This window comes from Aulostomus chinensis, chromosome 14 (assembly GCF_037954235.1).
Source record: "Aulostomus chinensis isolate RoL2024-O1b breed Wild chromosome 14, RoL_Achi_v1.0, whole genome shotgun sequence".
NCBI classification, from domain to species: Eukaryota; Metazoa; Chordata; class Actinopteri; order Syngnathiformes; family Aulostomidae; genus Aulostomus; species Aulostomus chinensis.
Genome location: NC_141333.1, coordinates 11,586,579 through 11,605,272, shown reverse-complemented (window position 1 = coordinate 11,605,272; position 18,694 = coordinate 11,586,579). Strand labels below are relative to the sequence as shown.

The 18,694-nt window shown below is 39.8% G+C and overlaps 1 protein-coding gene across 3 annotated transcripts in view; it reads left to right on the top strand.

Annotated features, from left to right (window-relative positions):
* Nucleotides 1–18,694, top strand: part of atp13a3 (ATPase 13A3) — a 28,137-nt gene that overhangs the window by 416 nt on the left and 9,027 nt on the right. For 2 of the 3 annotated variants that reach the window (XM_086223931.1, XM_086223929.1), the window contains exons 2-19: nt 6,288–6,363; nt 10,175–10,261; nt 10,346–10,519; nt 11,127–11,363; nt 11,634–11,704; nt 11,991–12,074; nt 13,004–13,073; nt 13,363–13,497; nt 13,799–13,871; nt 14,452–14,583; nt 14,666–14,848; nt 15,028–15,185; nt 16,129–16,317; nt 16,681–16,742; nt 17,107–17,257; nt 17,496–17,615; nt 17,888–17,905; nt 18,258–18,411. In XM_086223931.1, coding sequence (XP_086080057.1) covers nt 10,211–10,261; nt 10,346–10,519; nt 11,127–11,363; nt 11,634–11,704; nt 11,991–12,074; nt 13,004–13,073; nt 13,363–13,497; nt 13,799–13,871; nt 14,452–14,583; nt 14,666–14,848; nt 15,028–15,185; nt 16,129–16,317; nt 16,681–16,742; nt 17,107–17,257; nt 17,496–17,615; nt 17,888–17,905; nt 18,258–18,411 — 2,062 coding nt within the window. In that variant the 5' untranslated portion in view covers nt 6,288–6,363; nt 10,175–10,210. The remainder of the gene's footprint in view (nt 1–6,287; nt 6,364–10,174; nt 10,262–10,345; nt 10,520–11,126; nt 11,364–11,633; nt 11,705–11,990; nt 12,075–13,003; nt 13,074–13,362; nt 13,498–13,798; nt 13,872–14,451; nt 14,584–14,665; nt 14,849–15,027; nt 15,186–16,128; nt 16,318–16,680; nt 16,743–17,106; nt 17,258–17,495; nt 17,616–17,887; nt 17,906–18,257; nt 18,412–18,694) is intronic. The other variant, XM_086223930.1, reaches the window with a different exon arrangement.

Below are 18,694 nucleotides of genomic sequence, written 5' to 3'. Positions count from 1 at the left end.
ATCGCGCTTTTATCGTCTGAAATCAACGATACAGTGGAAGACACATGGATGATGATAAGCTAGTTACTGAGGCCAACAATGAAGCTTCGCTAACGTTAGCCAACATCCAATAAGGTCCTCTCTCATGCTAACGTTATGAAGCTGCTGACTGGGGCTTGTTCTAATGTTTCATGTGGATGCGATTCATACGCTTCACCGTGTTGTCCGGACTTGTCGTTGGCACAACGTGGTACAAGGGGTATAAGTTAAAATCAATGGAAGCCCACCATTGTTGATACAGGCAGTTGATGTGTGGTTGCTGGATCATGTCAGAATGACAAATGCCTCTTCAGCCGGTGTGCACTTAAAACTAACTTATGTCAGCCCATGCATGCGTGAGAGATGTTATGAACACTTCTATGTATCGTTTGACCCTCGTGTTATAAATTGCTAGGTAAGTCTGAAACTTAATATACTTGTGATCGATTTAGTACTTCCAAAATACTCCCCCGTCAGACAGACACACACACACACATAATGTTGAATTCATCATGTACTTGGACAAATTTATACAACAGTCGGTTTGATTTTGTCAACAGAGGAATGCCCAACTGATAAGATATCAGACCCTTTTGCTTCACAGATATGTTCATTTATTATATGGATTTATTTTTGTGCTTATTTTTACAGCACAGGCACAATTTAATGTAGTCATATATAAGTTAAGTAGCAGGATATTTGCATCTTTTGGCCCTGGGTAAGCAGAAAAAACCCCATCAAAATATGTGTTTTCAATGACTTATTTTGAAGGTTTCAATGAAAAAGGAGCTGACATTAGTTTCTTTGTAAAAGTATAGCCAATTATGTTCATCTTTTAAGTTGTAAAACTTGTATGAACTATGGGTTTTAGCTTTCCCGTGGTATGTTTTTGATTTCTGATTTTCCATTGACGGTGGCTAGAAGTCAAATTAAATCTGTAAAATAGTGATTTATTTGATTGTGTTGAGATTTGTGCCCATTTGGATTTACTTTTAGGTAAATCATTTACCAATAGTTAATTTTGATTGTTCATTCAGTAAGGCCTGTTCAAGACCAGGTAGCTATGAAATTGAATGGGCAGCGTCTGACAAAAAACAAAAAAAAACAAAAACAGGGTTAGTTATTGGATGGTTAGAAAAAGTCTTCATGTAGTTTCTTTTTTTGTGTGAGATTATTCTTATCAGGCAGGTGTGACTTGTTCAGTATATGTTACACACCTATGATCTGTTGGATTCCTGGAAATCAGCTGGCTCTTTTCACCTTTGAAATGTAAACTCTTCTCAGAGAGGTTTTGAGGTTCTTTTCAAACCAGATTTAGAGGCAATGCCGTTTTTTTTGAAGTAAGCGGCAATATTCCACACGCCTCTGAGTCAATACCTCAAGACTTTTCACAGGTGAGCTTCGGCACAGCAGCCCATGATGGAAGGCTTGCCAGTGTTGATTCAGAGTTGAGATGAGAAATTTCTTGACATGGTATTAGTCCTCTCAACAGCCCAGCACTATTTGATGCGGGACCTTAGAGCAGCACGATCGCAAAAGATGTCCTCAAAATATCCCAGCTTTTTTGAAGTAGTGTTGTATGAAGACATTCATTCTTATCCAGCATCCAATCTTTCCATAGGCTACCACCTAAGAATTAATAGGCGGAATCTGACTAGTCCTTTGTTCCTGTTCCAGTCCAAAGACCCACTGACTCCTAAAGCAGAAAGTTGTTTTTGTTGTTTTTTGTTTTTTTTTTGTAGTTTGTTTGAGTCAAGCTCCTTAAGCTTTTGTTTAGAAATGAAATCCAATGTGTCTACAACATGCGGATGATTGGTCAAGAGCAGTATGGGGGGATGTGGGCGTTTAAGTGTCAGCACCATCAGCGGTGGGGAGTTTTTACACTACTGATCGAGTCTGCAATTGGTCACATCTGTATGATGTGTCACTCAATTGGTTTACATGAACAACTGTCCCGTTTCTTGTTAAAGCTCCATCAGGCCATTTGATTTGTCCCAGTATACATAGAATAGAATAGAATAGAATAGAATAGAATGCCCTTATTGTCATTATACCAGGTACAATGAGATGCAACGCCGCTCCTTAGGATGTGCACACGAACAGGGGAAGAATAGATTTATTATGCTATGCCTAAAAAAGCTGCTGGCAATCAGACTGTCTTCTGGTTAACCTTTTTTTCTGACATAGCAAAACAGCAGCGAGCAGTAAAAGAAAGCAAAATGGACAATTCTTTTAGATGAGACAGCATAAAGTTTGTGTCTCTGTCCATGATGCCCTCCCCTGAATGTTTGCTGTTTGACTTTCTAGTCAAACACTGCAGTGGATCCTGTGGAACCTGCAGATTAGAGGCAGATTGAAGTGTATTTATGCTGGAGTGATTCAAGTCTTAACTGCATTATCTTCATATGTCAGTCAAATTTTAAAAAGTACAATTCCAGCCAGAATAACCTGTTTACAGGTATTTAAATTATCCAGTGAGTTTTTAGGTTATCAAGTCTTACCTATGTCGTATTTTTTGTTTACATGATCAAGTCCAGGAGTTCGCTGCAGTCTGAGGAAGCACGCTCTGGTGATATTCATTGTTAAATAATGTGATGCTTATATTATAACCATGGTTTGAAAAAAAAAAAAAACTGGTTTGATAATGGTTATGTGGTTAAGAAAAAATATATTAATCACCCAGTGGCATAATGTGCCAAAAAGCTGCTCTATGAGTTAAAACGTGTCTCAATCTCTCTGAGATATCAGCAGCTATTTAGACTGTCAAGCAATGCCACTGTTAATCCCAGAGCATGTGGTCTGACTTAAAACTTTTTGATCTGTAGGGTTATTGTTTTTCCCAGCCCTTTCCCTCCATTTTTTTCGAATAGCTTTTTCTGTAACTGGTGCCCTGCCTACATTTCAAGTGCTTGCAGTGCTTTCGGTCTTCCTCCATTCTTTTCCCATTTTATGACATGGAGCATTGTTACCATTAATGCAACAGATCTTCTCACCTTCATTTGATTGTGTGTACTCAAACTTGAACTATACAGCACCGGTAGCTATGCTGCACTTAGGTGACTCTTATTCCAGTGAGCTGAGTTTGACTTTAGTATGAATCTTTTTTTTTTTCATTCTGTGCTTTACTGTACCATTACCTTTATATAAAAACACAACCACACTAATGATGAAACTTCAACAAAATGCTTTTGTTACCTTCTGCTTCACCATAACGCAAAAAAAAGGGTTTATATTATTTACTTTAACGTTTGATGAGTTGCAAAGAGAGGCTTGTGTTGTTTGTGAGGATTAAATGTCTTCATGTTAAATGGAGTGAAAACTCACAGTACCTGTTGTTCAAAAAAAGAAAAACACACCTCAGAGGAATTTCAGTATGCCATAAATTATCTGACAGTACATCAAGCTTGTAATATGAGTGAACACAAGGTATCCCACTGTGTACGTTTGCATGTTCTGCACCCGTGTGAGAGGAAATAATTCTCCGTACTAGTAGGCAGTGTTTGGGAACCCCCTTTCAATGAAGGGCTTTCGAGGAAATTGTTCAGCAACTATGTCATTGTTGGTGGTGGGTTCTTGAAGGTATCCTGGGAAGAGCTTTTGGCTATATGGGCAGCAGAGGAAGGGCAGGTGGTCATAACTTTAAAAAAAAAAAAAAAAATTTTTTTTGGTAAGGTCAGTGGCCACAGTGATAAACAGCTTGGATGGGGAACACAGCCTTGCTATTATACCCCAGAAGTAGGAGGGGAAGTGATAAAGAAAGCACATTGAGTGCAGGGCATCATGGTAACAAAACACTTTTTCCTCCAAATGCTTCCATGAATTATAGACTTCTGTCATTAGGTCATTGCTCATTGTTCACTTTTTCCTTTTTGTCCATGTGTCGAAGAACAGGACAGAAAGGGAAAGGACAATGTGTCTAGTCTTTACAATCCTTAAAAAAAGGGGGATTTATATGAAGGTGCAGCATTTAGAAAAGCATTTTATGCGCTGATGTAATTGCTTGGATTAAAAGAAGGAACTTGGAAACAAAGTTTGATTCCTTTCAACTTGCTTATAATACTTAAGTTCTAAACACAATGTGGGTACATATCTGTTGCTATAAATATACTGATTGCTTTAGCCTGTTGGGCACTGTTGGCTACATGCCGGTTTGTTCTCCAGCGTTTTTAACAGTGATGTCCACCTTTGGGAATGAGTTGGCGTGTGTGCTTTGGCAGCATCAGATTATTATTGAAATAAATGGAGAAACCTAATGTACCCAAACTGCACTTTCTTGTGGATCTTGAAATTCTGGTTTATTTCCAAGTGTGGATGCTTAAAAGGTTTGGCTGAACAAACAGCAATTGTCCCTCTGCTGAAGTTTCTTGGGTGGAAATTCTGAGTGTGAATCCGAGCAGTGATTTTAACAATGCTGTATTTGTTTGATGCTAGTGTGCCCAAACTTAAGTAAATGAATGCGTAAACCACTGGTATGTCAATGATATCTTAAAAACAAAAAAACATGCTGCAAGTGAAAAAAATAAACTTAATTCCTGGACACCAGGATTGATGTTGAGATTCTTTGCTGAGTAATTGATGCTGAAAATGTAATAATCAATTATTTTAGACTTAATTTTCCGTGATGTACTTCCACTTTAATCATTTTTATTAAGTATTTAATTTGGGTTTGGCAGGGTTTGACGAAGGTGCTCTGAATGTTGCCTTTTATTTTATTTCACTCAAAACATATATATATATATATATATATATATATATATATATATAAATAACCAGCAGACCTCAATTAATACATTACAAAAGTGTAAAAATAATTTTAAGATTTTCTCTGAAGAGATTTGAAGGGATGGATAATGTTAACATAAGTAGACTTTAATATGAGTTTTGTTAATGTTGTTGACCCCAGACAACTATGGATGAACAAGGAAGGAAAGAGAGCCACCACACAAGGCTAGTAATGGCTAATTGGACACTGCCACATTGAAAGAAGTGGATAAAATAATGGATTATTTTTTTCCAGAAATTGATTGCATCTTTACTATAAATGAATAACCAATTATTTATCGATTTATGATATTATAACTGTAATTAAACTAAGTTGTAATCAAATTGTGAAATCCCTACAATTTAGTTCGTGGAGTTAACCTCAGTTTGCATGGGCCTTTTGGTTCCATTAAAAACTGTTCTTGATATTAGAACTTGATCTGATTTTGTTAGCCGTTTCTCAGTGTGAACATTCATTTCTGATATGTTTAATTGAAATAACAACAACAGCTGCCTCTTGTTTTTACTTCCTAATATAGAATAGAAAGTATTGCCTGTTAATACAATAGCAGTCTAATCAAATGAGAGACAACAATGTGGCTTGAGGCTGGCTCGAAGAAGTCCTATAAATATCTCTGAAGTCATGCTGACTCCTAGAGGCCACAAGCAGGGTCCTCTGTACTCCAACAAGAACAGTGGATGTTCTTATTGGAGGACTAGTCAAGACATTTCTTGACATGTTGACACCTACTTAGGTGTCTCATCCTCTATAGTCACTGTGGGAAATAATTAATGAGCATGAAGTGTATAAAATGGACAGGACCAGATTAGCAACCACAGAAGTCTACAGGGCTCTGTGGGAATGGGAGGAAGTCAAAATCTTCTCATCTAGGAAATTATGTGGGAGCTTAACCAGAGTGTCAAGAAAGAATATTTACAAAATAATAATTTGAATTTATACTACACCTTTCTTTTTTTTCATATGTAGTTTCACACTATGCTTAAAACACAGAAATGGCTGGTTAAAAAAACAAAACAATTCAGTGGCGGCAAGAGTTTGGCATAAACCAAAAAAGTTATTTTCTAATCACTGGTGGTTGAGATATATTAATAGTCAACTAACTGGTTAAGCCCAGTCTGAGCTTCAAATGATACACTCTGGTGAAAAATGAGCTGAGGATGGAAAAGATAGCGCCTGACAGCTTCGATCTAGCACCTGCTATGAACAGGATGATTGTGCTCTCCAAAATGAACACCCGTAAACACCTTAGCTTGTGTGTTTACGTTACCTGTTAGTTTTGAGAAACTCTTCAGCTGTAATACACATTAACCATTATTTTTTTTCCTTCGGGATGATATGTTACTGTTCAGTTGAAGTGTCCCTCTCTGTTAACTTTCTTTGCCAATTTAGTGAAAAGGCCTTGACATTTTGGAAAGATTTATTCATAATGTACATTGTTTTTTACTTCTTTTTTTTTTTACCCCCCTAACCCACACCCCCACCCTAGGGTTCCAGGTTGGTGTGGTGAGAGAGCAAGGTAGCTGCAGGGGATCGCCTGGGGCATTGTGTCCCTGGCTCTCAAGGTAGGAACACACAGACAACTAGAAGCTGTTTGACTTACTTAGCTTTGCTTGGGGTGGGGTTTTTTTTTCTCCATCAAAACAAAAACAAACCAAAACCCATAAACCTCAATTCAAACCTAGCCGTGGGCCTGCTAAACTATTGCACACATAGACAGATCACCATTTTGAGCCACATCAGCTATAAAAATCCACTTTCAAATGACCTGTCACGTGACTTTCTCTTCCTAAAGTCTTTGAAGAAGTGCCACTTTTCCTTTTTTTCATGCCATGATTTACAGGGATGCAAACACAAACCATCTAAACCATTGAATACATAACCCAAGGTTCAGCCGGCACATCATTAGCTCTGCCCTTGCTGAGTTAAGTGCAGAGAAGAGTAAAGGCAGTAGCGACTCCAAACGTTGGCAAAATGCAGTAGCAACCATATTTATGTTTGTTCACAAAAACAATTACCACATATCATTCTGAACCCCTAATGTTTAGCCAGAGCATCGTTTAAAGCTGCATCTGCCCCAAAAATCCACTCTCTAATAAAAACGATAAAATAATGCTTGGGCAGAGAACTGCACATAAGGGGCAGTGCAAACAGTGTTCCATCGTAGCCATGCTGATTAGGTGTGGCATTTATGTGTGAGAGAAGGCTTCGCCGAAATAATTGTTTAACTTTTGTCCCTACCCAAGTAACAGGTGATTTATTGCCCTATAACCTGTCAAACATTAACATCGACCCTTGTCTGTTCAGAGCCTGTAGTTATGAAAGTGTCTGAACCCCTCTTTTATCTGAGAAGCTGCATGATATATCAGCTATGTAAAATCGTGTTTCCACCACAAATGTTATTCACATATTTGTGGTACTTTGAAATTCTTTTCAGACTAATTCTTTTAAAGGCTGTTTCTGTGATGCTTTTCAAATCATAGTGGAGATTTGGGTGGGTGTGTTGTTATTGCACTGCACCCACTGCCTAGCGCTGGCCAGAGGGCTGCTGTTGTAGAATACTAGGAAGGGTTTGGTCGTAAGCAAAATACTCCACTGTATGCCAGAGAAAAAAATCCAGCCGGGAGCAGCGGCCAGATACAATCGTGCGGTGGTTGTTGGGGTAGGGATGATGGTTGCTATAAGATCAGTGGTGGTTTAAGGGGGGTGGGTCCGGTGCAGGGTGGTCATATAGATAACATTTGTGTTATTGCCCTGTGTTCTGTTAATGTGTACTATTTCCCCGCTATATTTGATGGAAGCCCGTGTTCTAACACCAACCGAATCACATTCTGCATCTTTTGCTTCCTTGCCAAATACACTCAGGCCACTGCACAGAGGAAGGCCATTGTTTTCAACGCAGAATGCAGCTAAGCTCTCCTTTAGTGGCCTGAGGGAATCTGGTGGTAACGGCTTTTATTTTGTGTTCAAATTCAAGAACATCAACCTCTGTAGCCTCATCTGCTGACCTATAAAGGCACACTAGCAGACAGAGGGTGGAATTGTATATGTGGTAAGTTTTGGTAGTGTTATTCTGTTATCATTTACAAACAGATTTCATAATATAATGTACTTGGTTTTGCCTCTGCTTCCATCAATGCGTGGTGAGCATTATGGGATGCAGCAACTGATGACAATGTTGGAATCAACAAAATAATTTCAACATATGTTTATTTTATACAGCATCCAATACATTTCATATTTTGCACTCATGCAGTTTAGCTGTTTTTCACTGTAATAAGGCGTTGCTTAAATAGTAGAATAAGGTGCCTTTCTTATTCATCATTTGACCAGATGACCCCCCCCCCCCCAAGACTGCTGCAGAATTCACATACACACTCACTAACTGCCCTCCTTGGCAGCTAGCTAGTCCCTGGAGACAACCAAGATGAGGAGACAAGCTGGATAACACACACACACACACACACACACACTCACTCACTCACTCATTCTCTCTCTCATGACCCTGTTGGTCTGTGCGTGGGTGTGTTCACATACATAAGAGGTAATCTCAGGTGTTGAGGTTAAGCAGCTGTCTTGAAGTGCTGCGTATACTTGCGGTGTGAGCATGCTCTGTGCATTATTGACCTCTGCTTAGCTTTCTCCCACTTACAAACAGTAATATCTTGTATCATTTTCCCCACAGACAGTGTGAGAGTTCACACTCAGCTAAAACGATTTCAGCAAAGTTAAGCAAAACGGGACCGTTAGATCAGTCTTCACCCTGCTCTTTATTGAAGCCTGTGTGTGATTGAAAGCTCTAGACAACTTGACACATCAATGTACACTTGAGGCGTACATGCACTCTACCATGCAAAGCATTTAAAATAACAGAAAACATCAATTTTTTTTTCATACTTTCTATGGCGCCTGTTAACTAGAGAGCATGTTGTTATGGGATCACAAAAGCCGCAACGCCAGTCAAACTCATGAGGACTCAAGACATTACTACATTATTATGAATACTACTTCTCTGACTGGACTCATAGGCCAGATAATATCTTTCATCCCGGCTTTCATTTCGATTGTAAACATGCGCCAAATACTTATGACAACTTGCACAGTTGTGACCCTGTCAGTCAGGTGTGTGTGTGTTTCCATCCAACTCTTTTTATTTGGGCAGGTAAAAAACTTTGAGTGGAATTCTTGAAAGTCTGAATAAATCTGTAAATCACAGAGATTTTGTACTTTTGGGAGGTGGAAAATTTTGTGTAAGGATAGATAAATGAAATGGAAACAGATGCCTTCTCTTTATTTTGATAAACAGACAATATTACCATTTGCATTAGTGGAGAGAAACATGCATACATTTACATTTTCTTTTGCTTTTCACAAGGGTGTCAATCGACAGAGATAACACACACCAGAGCTTTCAATACAGCCTCTGGTCTTCACGCCACAGTGTGTGTCTCCAGGACAAACACACATGAGACATAATAGAAATTCACACACTAGGGCTGGAGAGTTAATTAAGATTTTATCTGGATTTTTTTTTCATATGGGGAGATGCAGTATCCAATTACTTAAGCTTCTTTTTTAATCTAGGTAAATATGTCACAACGTTTGGTACCAATCTAAAGCAAGCATTGTGGGGAGATGGCCTACATATCCCACTTTCTGATGTTGGGGAATATGCTTGTTGTGTACAGACCTCAGGCAAATACAAAATCATTGTCTTTTATTTATTTCAGTAAAAATGAAATGGAAACATTAGCCTCTCCTCTGGAATCATGCATCATATTGCAGTGTCAAAATAACTGCCGTTGTCTGCTGTCAGCCACAGCAGGCTGACCTTCGTGATCTTTGGGGACATGCTGTTGACCAGCACCCACTCAGCTACCGGACTATTTCTTCCAGACCTGCTTTGTGGCTGAACTGTGACTTTAGCTGTGTTTGTTCAGCAGGAGCATGCTGTTGTATTTTCTAATCACAAAAGTCACACCTCAGAACAGTCGGTTACATTTTGCTGCTTATGTGCAGTTCTCCAACTTGTCGCTTGATTCGCACATTCTCTGTAGGAGAAAGACAATCCTGAGACAAAGCTCAAACCGAGATCATAAAGCAGGATGCAGGTGAACAAAACAAACATAGACCTCAAAATAAACAACCTTGGATATCCATTCTCCCCTACATCACAGTATACATGTCCTGCAGTCCTTTTGTCGTTATGGTAGAAATCGTTTGCTCGTTACTGTAACCTCCAAATAATGATAATCCAACATGGTTAAACTAATCAACTAACTGCTGTAAGACTTGTAAGGTAGCATTTGTACTTAGATGCCCTCAGTTAAAACACAAACAGAGGAGTTGGTATTTAAATGTGTCTTGTGTTTGCAGTGACTAAGGAAGGGGCTTGGCAAACTGTTCTGCAGCATGGAGAAGGAAGACCTAAAGGTCCTCAACAAGGGGGAAGAGGAAGAGATGGTTAGTCTTTCTCCTTTTGAATTAGTGCTCATGTGGATAACCAGATGTATCATTGTGCACGACTTTTCTGCCTCCATCCCTTAGGAGCTGCAGGGCTACCGTCTGTGCCGTTGGCGGCTGGCCCTGGTGGGCCTCGGGGTGCTGTGTACAGGGGGCTTCCTCCTCCTACTGCTCTACTGGATGCCAGAGTGGTGCGTCAAATCCACCTGCACCCGTACCACAGCCCGTGATGCCGAAGTGGTGTTGCTGCGCTCCACGGTGGGTAGCAAACTAAGCTGTCAGGTTCTAATGTTTACATTCAGTTTCAAAGTCCAACATGGTATCTGGTCCTATTTAGGATGCTCTGGAATCCTCAAGGGAAATTATAATTGTGTTGTGTACTCTGCTCTATTAACGTCTGGGCTTGTTCTGGTCATAAAAGTTTGGGTTTCCTCCTAAATCAGTTGTCCAACAGTTGCATGTAAACGTGTGTGTGTGTGTATGTATGTATGTATGTATGTATGTATGTATGTATGTATGTATGTGTATATATATATATATATATATATATATATATATATATATATATATATATATATATATATATATATATATATATATATATATATATATATATATATATATATACATATATATATATATATATATATATACATATATATATATATATATATATATATATATATATATATACATATATTATAACCTCAGACCCTCAAATAAGCCTGTAAAGCTTTAGTGTGAAAGTGACAAATACATTTTTAAGACGGGCTTGCATGAGAGAAACAAAAGGCAGCGGAAAATGTGTTCTGACGGTGTCCTCAGAAGTTGAGTAGTTAAACTTATTTTGTGTCTTTTTGGCTAGGATGAGTTCCGGCGCTGGTTCCTGGCAAAGGTTCGAGTAATGCTGGCCCCGGGGAGCAACCCCTTCCACAGCCTGGAGACCCAGACCACCTCCCCCTCCTCCCCCCCTTCATCTCCCTCCTGCCCCTTTTCCTCCCCTGCCTCCCTCTCTATGGCCAACGGACACACAACCCACCCCTCCGATGGCAGCCCCGCTCAGGAGCTCATCAGAAGATTTTCAGACTACCAGCCCACACAGGTAGACAAAACTGTGGTCATGGAGGAAAAAAAATGTAATTTCCTCCACTGATCCCACCTTTGAAGTTGCCGTTAAAGACGACAGGAAATTACAAATACTTACCCTCTCTCTCTCCAGCTTCAGGTTCGTTTTTAAGTGTCTTTTGACTTGTTTTCTCATTCAGTGCTTATATAACAGCATCAGGATGATGCTTTGCCAAATGAAAGTCTTGACAGAAATCAACACTTTGTCCTCTCCTTCTGTATTCCCCATCCTCTCTGTTTCTCTCAGATTCGCTATTTTACCTTCCATAGCACAAAGTATTATTGGAACGACAGCATGCAGAACTTTGACGTTTTAACGTAAGCAGTCTTTGAGTTTCTACAGAAATATCATGGTTTATTTTTATATAAGTGCAGGCATTTCTGCAGCAGTAAAATCTGCCGCTACAGTGAACTATATTTTTATTCACGATGCATGTTATCATAAAAGTAATAGTAACACACAGCAATAATGATTTAAAAAAAATGTTTTATTTGTCAAATCTCAAAGAGTGCAAATGAAATGGGCCAAATAAGCATATTTGTTAACATCTGTCAAAGTTTAAACAAATTTGTCTCCTGCTTTCAATTTGTATTTGCCCGGCAGCGGCCTGGAGGATCTGCAGGTCCGCTGCGCCACCCTTCACCTGGTACACAGCACAGGCCTAACCAGGAACCAGCAAGAGTACAGGTAATATCTGGCTAGTGGATGATTACAGCCACAGTACAACAATTCTCATTCGGGTTGAGGTTGGAGAGTAGTTATGCTCAATTATCCAATACACTGAGTTTACTATATTTTCACTCTTTTAACAGCTACACAAGAAAAGAAACTACATACAACATTAGGGCATGAGAACCTACATACCTCAGTGCATTCATGTGACTTTTCTTGTGCATCTCTGCTTCAAGCTGTGTTCTTGTGTGTAATATAGTGCTGTGAATCGGTTAGAAAAATGTAATGAAGTTAATCACAGTAATACCCTGTGATTAATCATGCTTAACGACATTGCTATAGGGTTTAGTTGTATTTTTGTGGGGAAAATAAAAACACAACATGGGCGATAGTGAAATAAAGAGATTCCAGAAAAGTGGTTATGGGAATTTTTTATTTTTTTTTTTTATAAATCGGCATCAATGTTTAGATGTTTTCTTCTGATGCCTTATTTTGCTTGGAAATAAAGTCTCAGGGATGACAGGAAGTGTTTGGCATTGCCATTTCTTGTGCTTGAACTGCTCTCTCATTTGGAGAAATTGTGTGGTTGTCTCCTGGAGTGTTTCCTTTTCAGTTATATTTTCAGGACTGTTAGGAATGTCCTACTATTTTGCTACACTTGGTTAAAGCCATCAGACCCGCTGTCATGAAGAAGTTACCCTCTGTGTAATGTGAATGACACAGAGACGCTCTGCTGTGTTCTCCAAATGTCTATTGGAGCAGTCAAACCTAGTCATATGATTAATGTGTGTTAAAGTAAATTGGATTTGTTCAGGTTTCCAGATAAATCCTGGACGTTAATTTTTACAACACTACATTAATTATGCAGTTCTGATTTCAAAGTCTTAGCATAGACAAGGTTTGACTTAAGTAACACTCATTTGTGTGTCTCTGCCTCTTTTCAGGAGATTGTTCTTCGGAGTGAATGAAATTGCAGTGAAAGTGCCTTCTGTTTTCAAGCTGCTTATCAAAGAGGTAGAGCTCAGCTTGCATTAAGATTTGGCAAAAATCTTCCACATCACCAAATTGTGTGCTCATCCCACGTAGCATGCTTCGACGTGGGCCATTTTCCCTCTTAACCGTTGTTCGGTTCAAACATTCCTTTATATTTTAAACATTTCCAAGCGATAAAACACATACAGGTATTGTAAATGAAGGCGTTTTTCCCTCACTCATATAGACACATCAGTTTTCAAATCAATTGGAGGTTTATCTTCATGCTCTCTCCTGCCCCACTAATCTCTCCTTATGTCTCCTCCTGCAGGTCCTCAATCCTTTCTATATCTTCCAGCTCTTCAGTGTGATTCTGTGGAGTGCTGAAGAGTATTACTACTATGCTGTGGCCATTGTTTTCATGTCGGTCATATCCATAGCTACCTCTCTGTACACCATCAAAAAGGTGAAACTCAATTTTTACTATAGGAACAATACAGACAAAATATTGACTCAGTTTAGTATTTACTGAATACATCACATTACCCTAAGTGCTCCTACACAGACTTATGTACCCGTTCATCTCCCATTGCCATCATGTATTTTTGGAACCACTCACTGCCCCACTCCAGTCTAATCCAGGGTATTCAGGCTCACATAAAGGCTCATCTACGCATGGTCTGCTGCCCCTAGCCTCATACTTCAAATACTCAGAGGAAAACACACAATCAAGAAGCTAACATATATTCTTTGTTCTTTTTGTCCAGCAATACGTCATGCTTCACGATATGGTGGCAGCGCACAGTATTGTCCGTGTGACTGTATGCCGAGCCAACAATGGTTTGTCAAGTTTTTTTGTTTTTGTTTGTTTGTTATTGTGTGTTCTTCTGTGCATTTTGGTGACTGCCTCTGTAGACTTTGTCTTAATAGTAAGAGCACACAGCGTCCTTTGTGCTGAGCCAGACTCAATTACACAGTCGCTCTGTTTTGGCTGTCCTCCAGATGGCTCCTGTGGTGGAACACTGCAGTTAGAAAGAGTGATTGTATGTGAGACAGAAGAGGAAGCATATGTTAACATTAAGAAGAGCTCTTGATAATGGTTGTGTGCATGTTTGTGTTTGTCTGCCTGCATAAATGAAACCAATGTGCAGAATCAGTTGGAAATATTGCTGCACTGTTTCTGTTCACAAGGGCCTCTGCTTGTGATGCCTCAGCTTTCTCCCTACAACCAAGAGAGCTGCAAGTAATGACAGATGTGCTGAATAAGACTAAAGCGCTCTGACGCACAAAATATCCCGACTCATTCCTGCCTGCCTGCCTGCCTGCCTGCCTGCCTATCCCCCACCCCCACTCACTATCCACCTGTGATGCCTTTCACTTTTCTCTCCACTAATGTCTTTGCACCTTTTTCTCCTGGCAGATATCGAAGAAGTTTTGTCTACTGATCTGGTACCTGGTGATGTGATGGTCATACCCAGCAATGGGACCATCATGCCATGTGATGCTGTGCTGGTTAGCGGCACCTGCATTGTTAATGAAAGCATGCTTACAGGTTAGAGAAGTTAAATAACTCAGGAAAGACACCCCACACCCCCCCCATGAGATCATTTCAATACCGTTCTACTTTCCAATAGGTGAGAGTGTTCCTGTCACAAAGACCAACCTCCCCAACCCAGGGCCAGGGGAGAGGGGACAGGAGGTGGATCGTGTCTACAGCACAGAGGAGCATAAGAGACACACACTCTTCTGTGGCACCAATGTTATCCAGACCCGCTTCTACACAGGTGAACTGGTCAAGGCTGTGGTGGTCCGCACAGGTAGGTGTGTGTGTCTTCTTAGGGTATAATGCTAATTGTTAACTTGTGATGTAATCCTTCATATAAGCCCGGATTATATGAAGAAATTTTACTGTGACGTCACAGTACGGAGAGTATAAGTATAAATGTCTGAAAATATAAAAATTCCACCCAAAACCTGACACATGTTCTCCACTCAGGTTTCAGCACAGCCAAAGGCCAACTGGTGCGCTCCATCCTCTACCCCAAACCCACCGACTTCAAGCTGTACCGTGATGCCTATATCTTTCTGTTGTGTCTGGTGGCCGTGGCTGGAATTGGCTTTGTTTACTCCATTGTTCTCAGCATCATGAACGAGGTAATGAAGGAGATTAGAGTAGATTAAACAAATCTTCAGGTTTTGAGTACATGGTTTGAAGTGTTTATGGCAAAGTAAACAAGGGGAAACAAACCCAGATCTTTAACTGTCCTATTTAGTATTTGTTGGTTCTGTCTTTCTGTAGATTAACAAATACAAATGCATTTAAGCAAAAGTCCATCAAAAAATACCCCCAAAATTGTCATGAGATCTGATGACCACATGCTGACTACATCACATTATACATGTGAACCAGGTAGATCTGGTTTCAACACTGCAGTTATACAAGAACTTTACACAACATTCTTTCACACTGTTGTCATCATCTAGATTTGTTGCTCTCTGGTTACAAGTTAGACTTTAAAGCCACAGTTTGTAATGAATTAAAAAGAAACTTTCTGTTACTGATAGTTGTAATCCCAGAATAATCAGAAAAGGCCAAACTTTTGTGTGTGTGAGTGAGAGAGAGTGAGAGTGGGTACGCGCGTCTCTGTTGTTCCCAATCCTGTCAAGAATGTATCCTAACATTTTCACCATCAACAATATTTTAATTTACTTCTTGTTATATCGTCAATCTGTGCTAGTTCCTGATATGACTGAGATGAATGGGCCAGAAGTCTGAACCACCCGATAAAAAAAATTCCCACTAGAAAGGAACCGAACCATGTTTCATTCTGATCCAGACTGAAACCACCTCTTTGGTGAGGGAGGAGGGTTTACACCTGTCATGTGATGTTGGTTCAGATCTACCAGAAAAGTGTGGAAGTCCAAACTGAACGGTGTCGGTGTGAAAAGGCCCCTAAATATACCACAGTGTTGAGTTCTAAAATGAGTTTAAGTTGCTAATGTTGAGAAATACCAGACATTTGACTCATGGATCTGGACTTAGGAAGCCCCTCCAACAAGTGAGTGATGATAAACTATGAAGTGCTCCTTCATCTAGGTGCCAGCTAAGACCATCATTATTGAGTCCCTGGACATCATCACCATCACTGTTCCACCAGCGCTGCCAGCAGCCATGACGGCTGGCATTGTGTATGCCCAGCGACGCCTCAAACACATTGGTATTTTTTGCATCAGCCCACAGAGGATTAATATCTGTGGGCAGATTAATCTGGTCTGCTTTGACAAGGTGAGCACCAGGGGCTGAACAACGGCTGGGGAAGGGGGGGTAGTCTCGTAGCCATTTGTACCAACTTTATGTATTTGCTGAAGAATGTTATAAGTTCTCTAGTGTCAGTGAAAAACTACAAAGCCCACCTAAAAATAAACAAATATATCTACAAAAAATATACAACCTTATGATCAATAGAGTGGTAGAACTACAGCAGTCTGAGTAACTGAGAAATTTATGTGACATTGATGTTTGGTGCCATTTTAGATAAAGATATAACTATTGATGGTATAAAAAGGAAATTCTTGCTATTTCTTGTTTAGCAGAAATGAAAATGTACTTAATTCAATAAGCAAATGTTGGTTTTACTGTTACTTCCAGACTGGAACTCTTACAGAAGATGGATTAGACATGTGGGGAGTTCAGAGAGTTGAGAATGGCAGGTAAGACTAACTCTTCTCTAATTTAGCAATTACAGGCCCACCACTTTTTTTTGTAGCATATTGGATGTCTTTTAGAGAAAATCCTGGATCAACCAGCCTCCAGTTACTATGTTAGCTTTTCTCTTGAACATCACTGTAGTAAGTAAATCTTGAAATCTATCACTTATTACAATGCTATTGAATGAAATACCCCCCCACCCCAAAAATAAACAACTAATAATATTTGCTGCATTGTCAGTAAATTCTTTCATTCTCATCACAAAATGTACTTTAGTCTTAGATTACAGAAGACCTTCCTCTATTGATTTATCTCAATAAGACCTGCCTACTGTCTGCTCACCTCCTGTCTCTCTGGCCTCTCCAGTTTCCACCTGTCAGAGGAAAATGCCTACAAGGAGAATCTTGTCAAATCCCAGTTTGTGGCCTGCATGGCCACCTGCCACTCTCTTACCAAAATAGATGGCCAACTGTCTGGAGACCCACTGGACCTTAAAATGTTTGAGGCTACTGGCTGGGTGAGTTGCTCTGTATCTACCCGAATGCATTATGGTGATGAGAGAAGAAGCTGATTTGATGGATCAGTGGCACTGTCAGCTGGCAGACCACCGTTAAAAATACTGATGTAGAGGTAAAAAGAGATTAAAAAAAGGACTCTTGGATACATGTAGTCTTCATTGTTCTGCTCCCTTTTGACATGCATTGCCATTACATGCACACCTCTAATCTGTTTCCTCCTACTCCTTGTATGCTCAGATCCTGGAGGAGGCCACTGAGGAGGAAACATCCCTCCACAATCGTATCATGCCAACAGTGGTTCGCCCCCCAAAGCAGCTGCTACCCCCAGAGCCTGCTGTTTCCCCAGAGCAGGACATGGTGAGTGAAGTAGTGTGAAGGCTCTTAAGGTCTGGGAAATATAAAAATCAATCCTAGCAATACGAATGGTGACAATATACATGATATTTTTGATGGGATAAACTGACAAATGCAAGTGGATCTAGCATTATCTAGACCCCTATAAAACTGACTATGGTGACAAACTCTAGCGCAGCAGGATAATCGCATTAGCTTCAATTCCAATGTAAATATACATTTTGTGTTGACATTTTTTCTAAACATCATCTTTCTCTGCTCTTTTGTCATTCCAGGAACTGTATGAGCTACCAGTGAGTTGTCTGCTTCTTTTTGGAAAAATGGATCAATCAAATTAATGTGTGTTACCGCAGAATAAACCGTTCATTTCCCAGGAGCATCTTAATATTGAGAGTTTTTATATGTGGAAGTTAAGAATTTCAGTTGTCGAAAGAATCTAATTTGTATTTGAGTTCGTGATTTTGTCTACCAAGCTTTCAAGTTTTCATATTTTAAAGTTATTTTGAATGCAATTGGCCTCTTTATTTTTATTTTCTGTAATTCACATCCATCTTTTTGATTTCAGCAGAGAGCTAGTTGACATTGATGAGAAACACTCTGTGTGTGTCTGTCTGTGTGTGTGTGTGTCTCGCTGTCTGTCCACAGTCAGCATATGAAGTCGGTATCGTGCGCCAGTTTCCTTTTTCCTCAGCACTCCAGAGGATGAGTGTGGTGGCTCGTCTGCTCGGAGAGAAACGTATGGATGCCTACATGAAGGGGGCGCCAGAGGTGGTGGCTAGTCTCTGCAAGAAAGAGACAGGTGAGGACGAATTACCAGTTTAGCAGGTCATGAAGTATGAGTAATTATTTTTGAAAGTGAATGATGGGATAATCAATTCAATAACACTGCTATTTCCATTGTTTGTATTTCATTGTTGTTGTTCATTGTTTGCATTTTATTTTGATGTATTTATATTGTTTTTATGATTTCTGCACTGTGATCCTGAGTGTCCTGGAAGGTGCCTATAAAAAAAAAAATATTATTAGGGCCTGAGCCCGGAGGCACTCCGGGGCGAAGACCCTGTTATGTTCGTTCATTATTA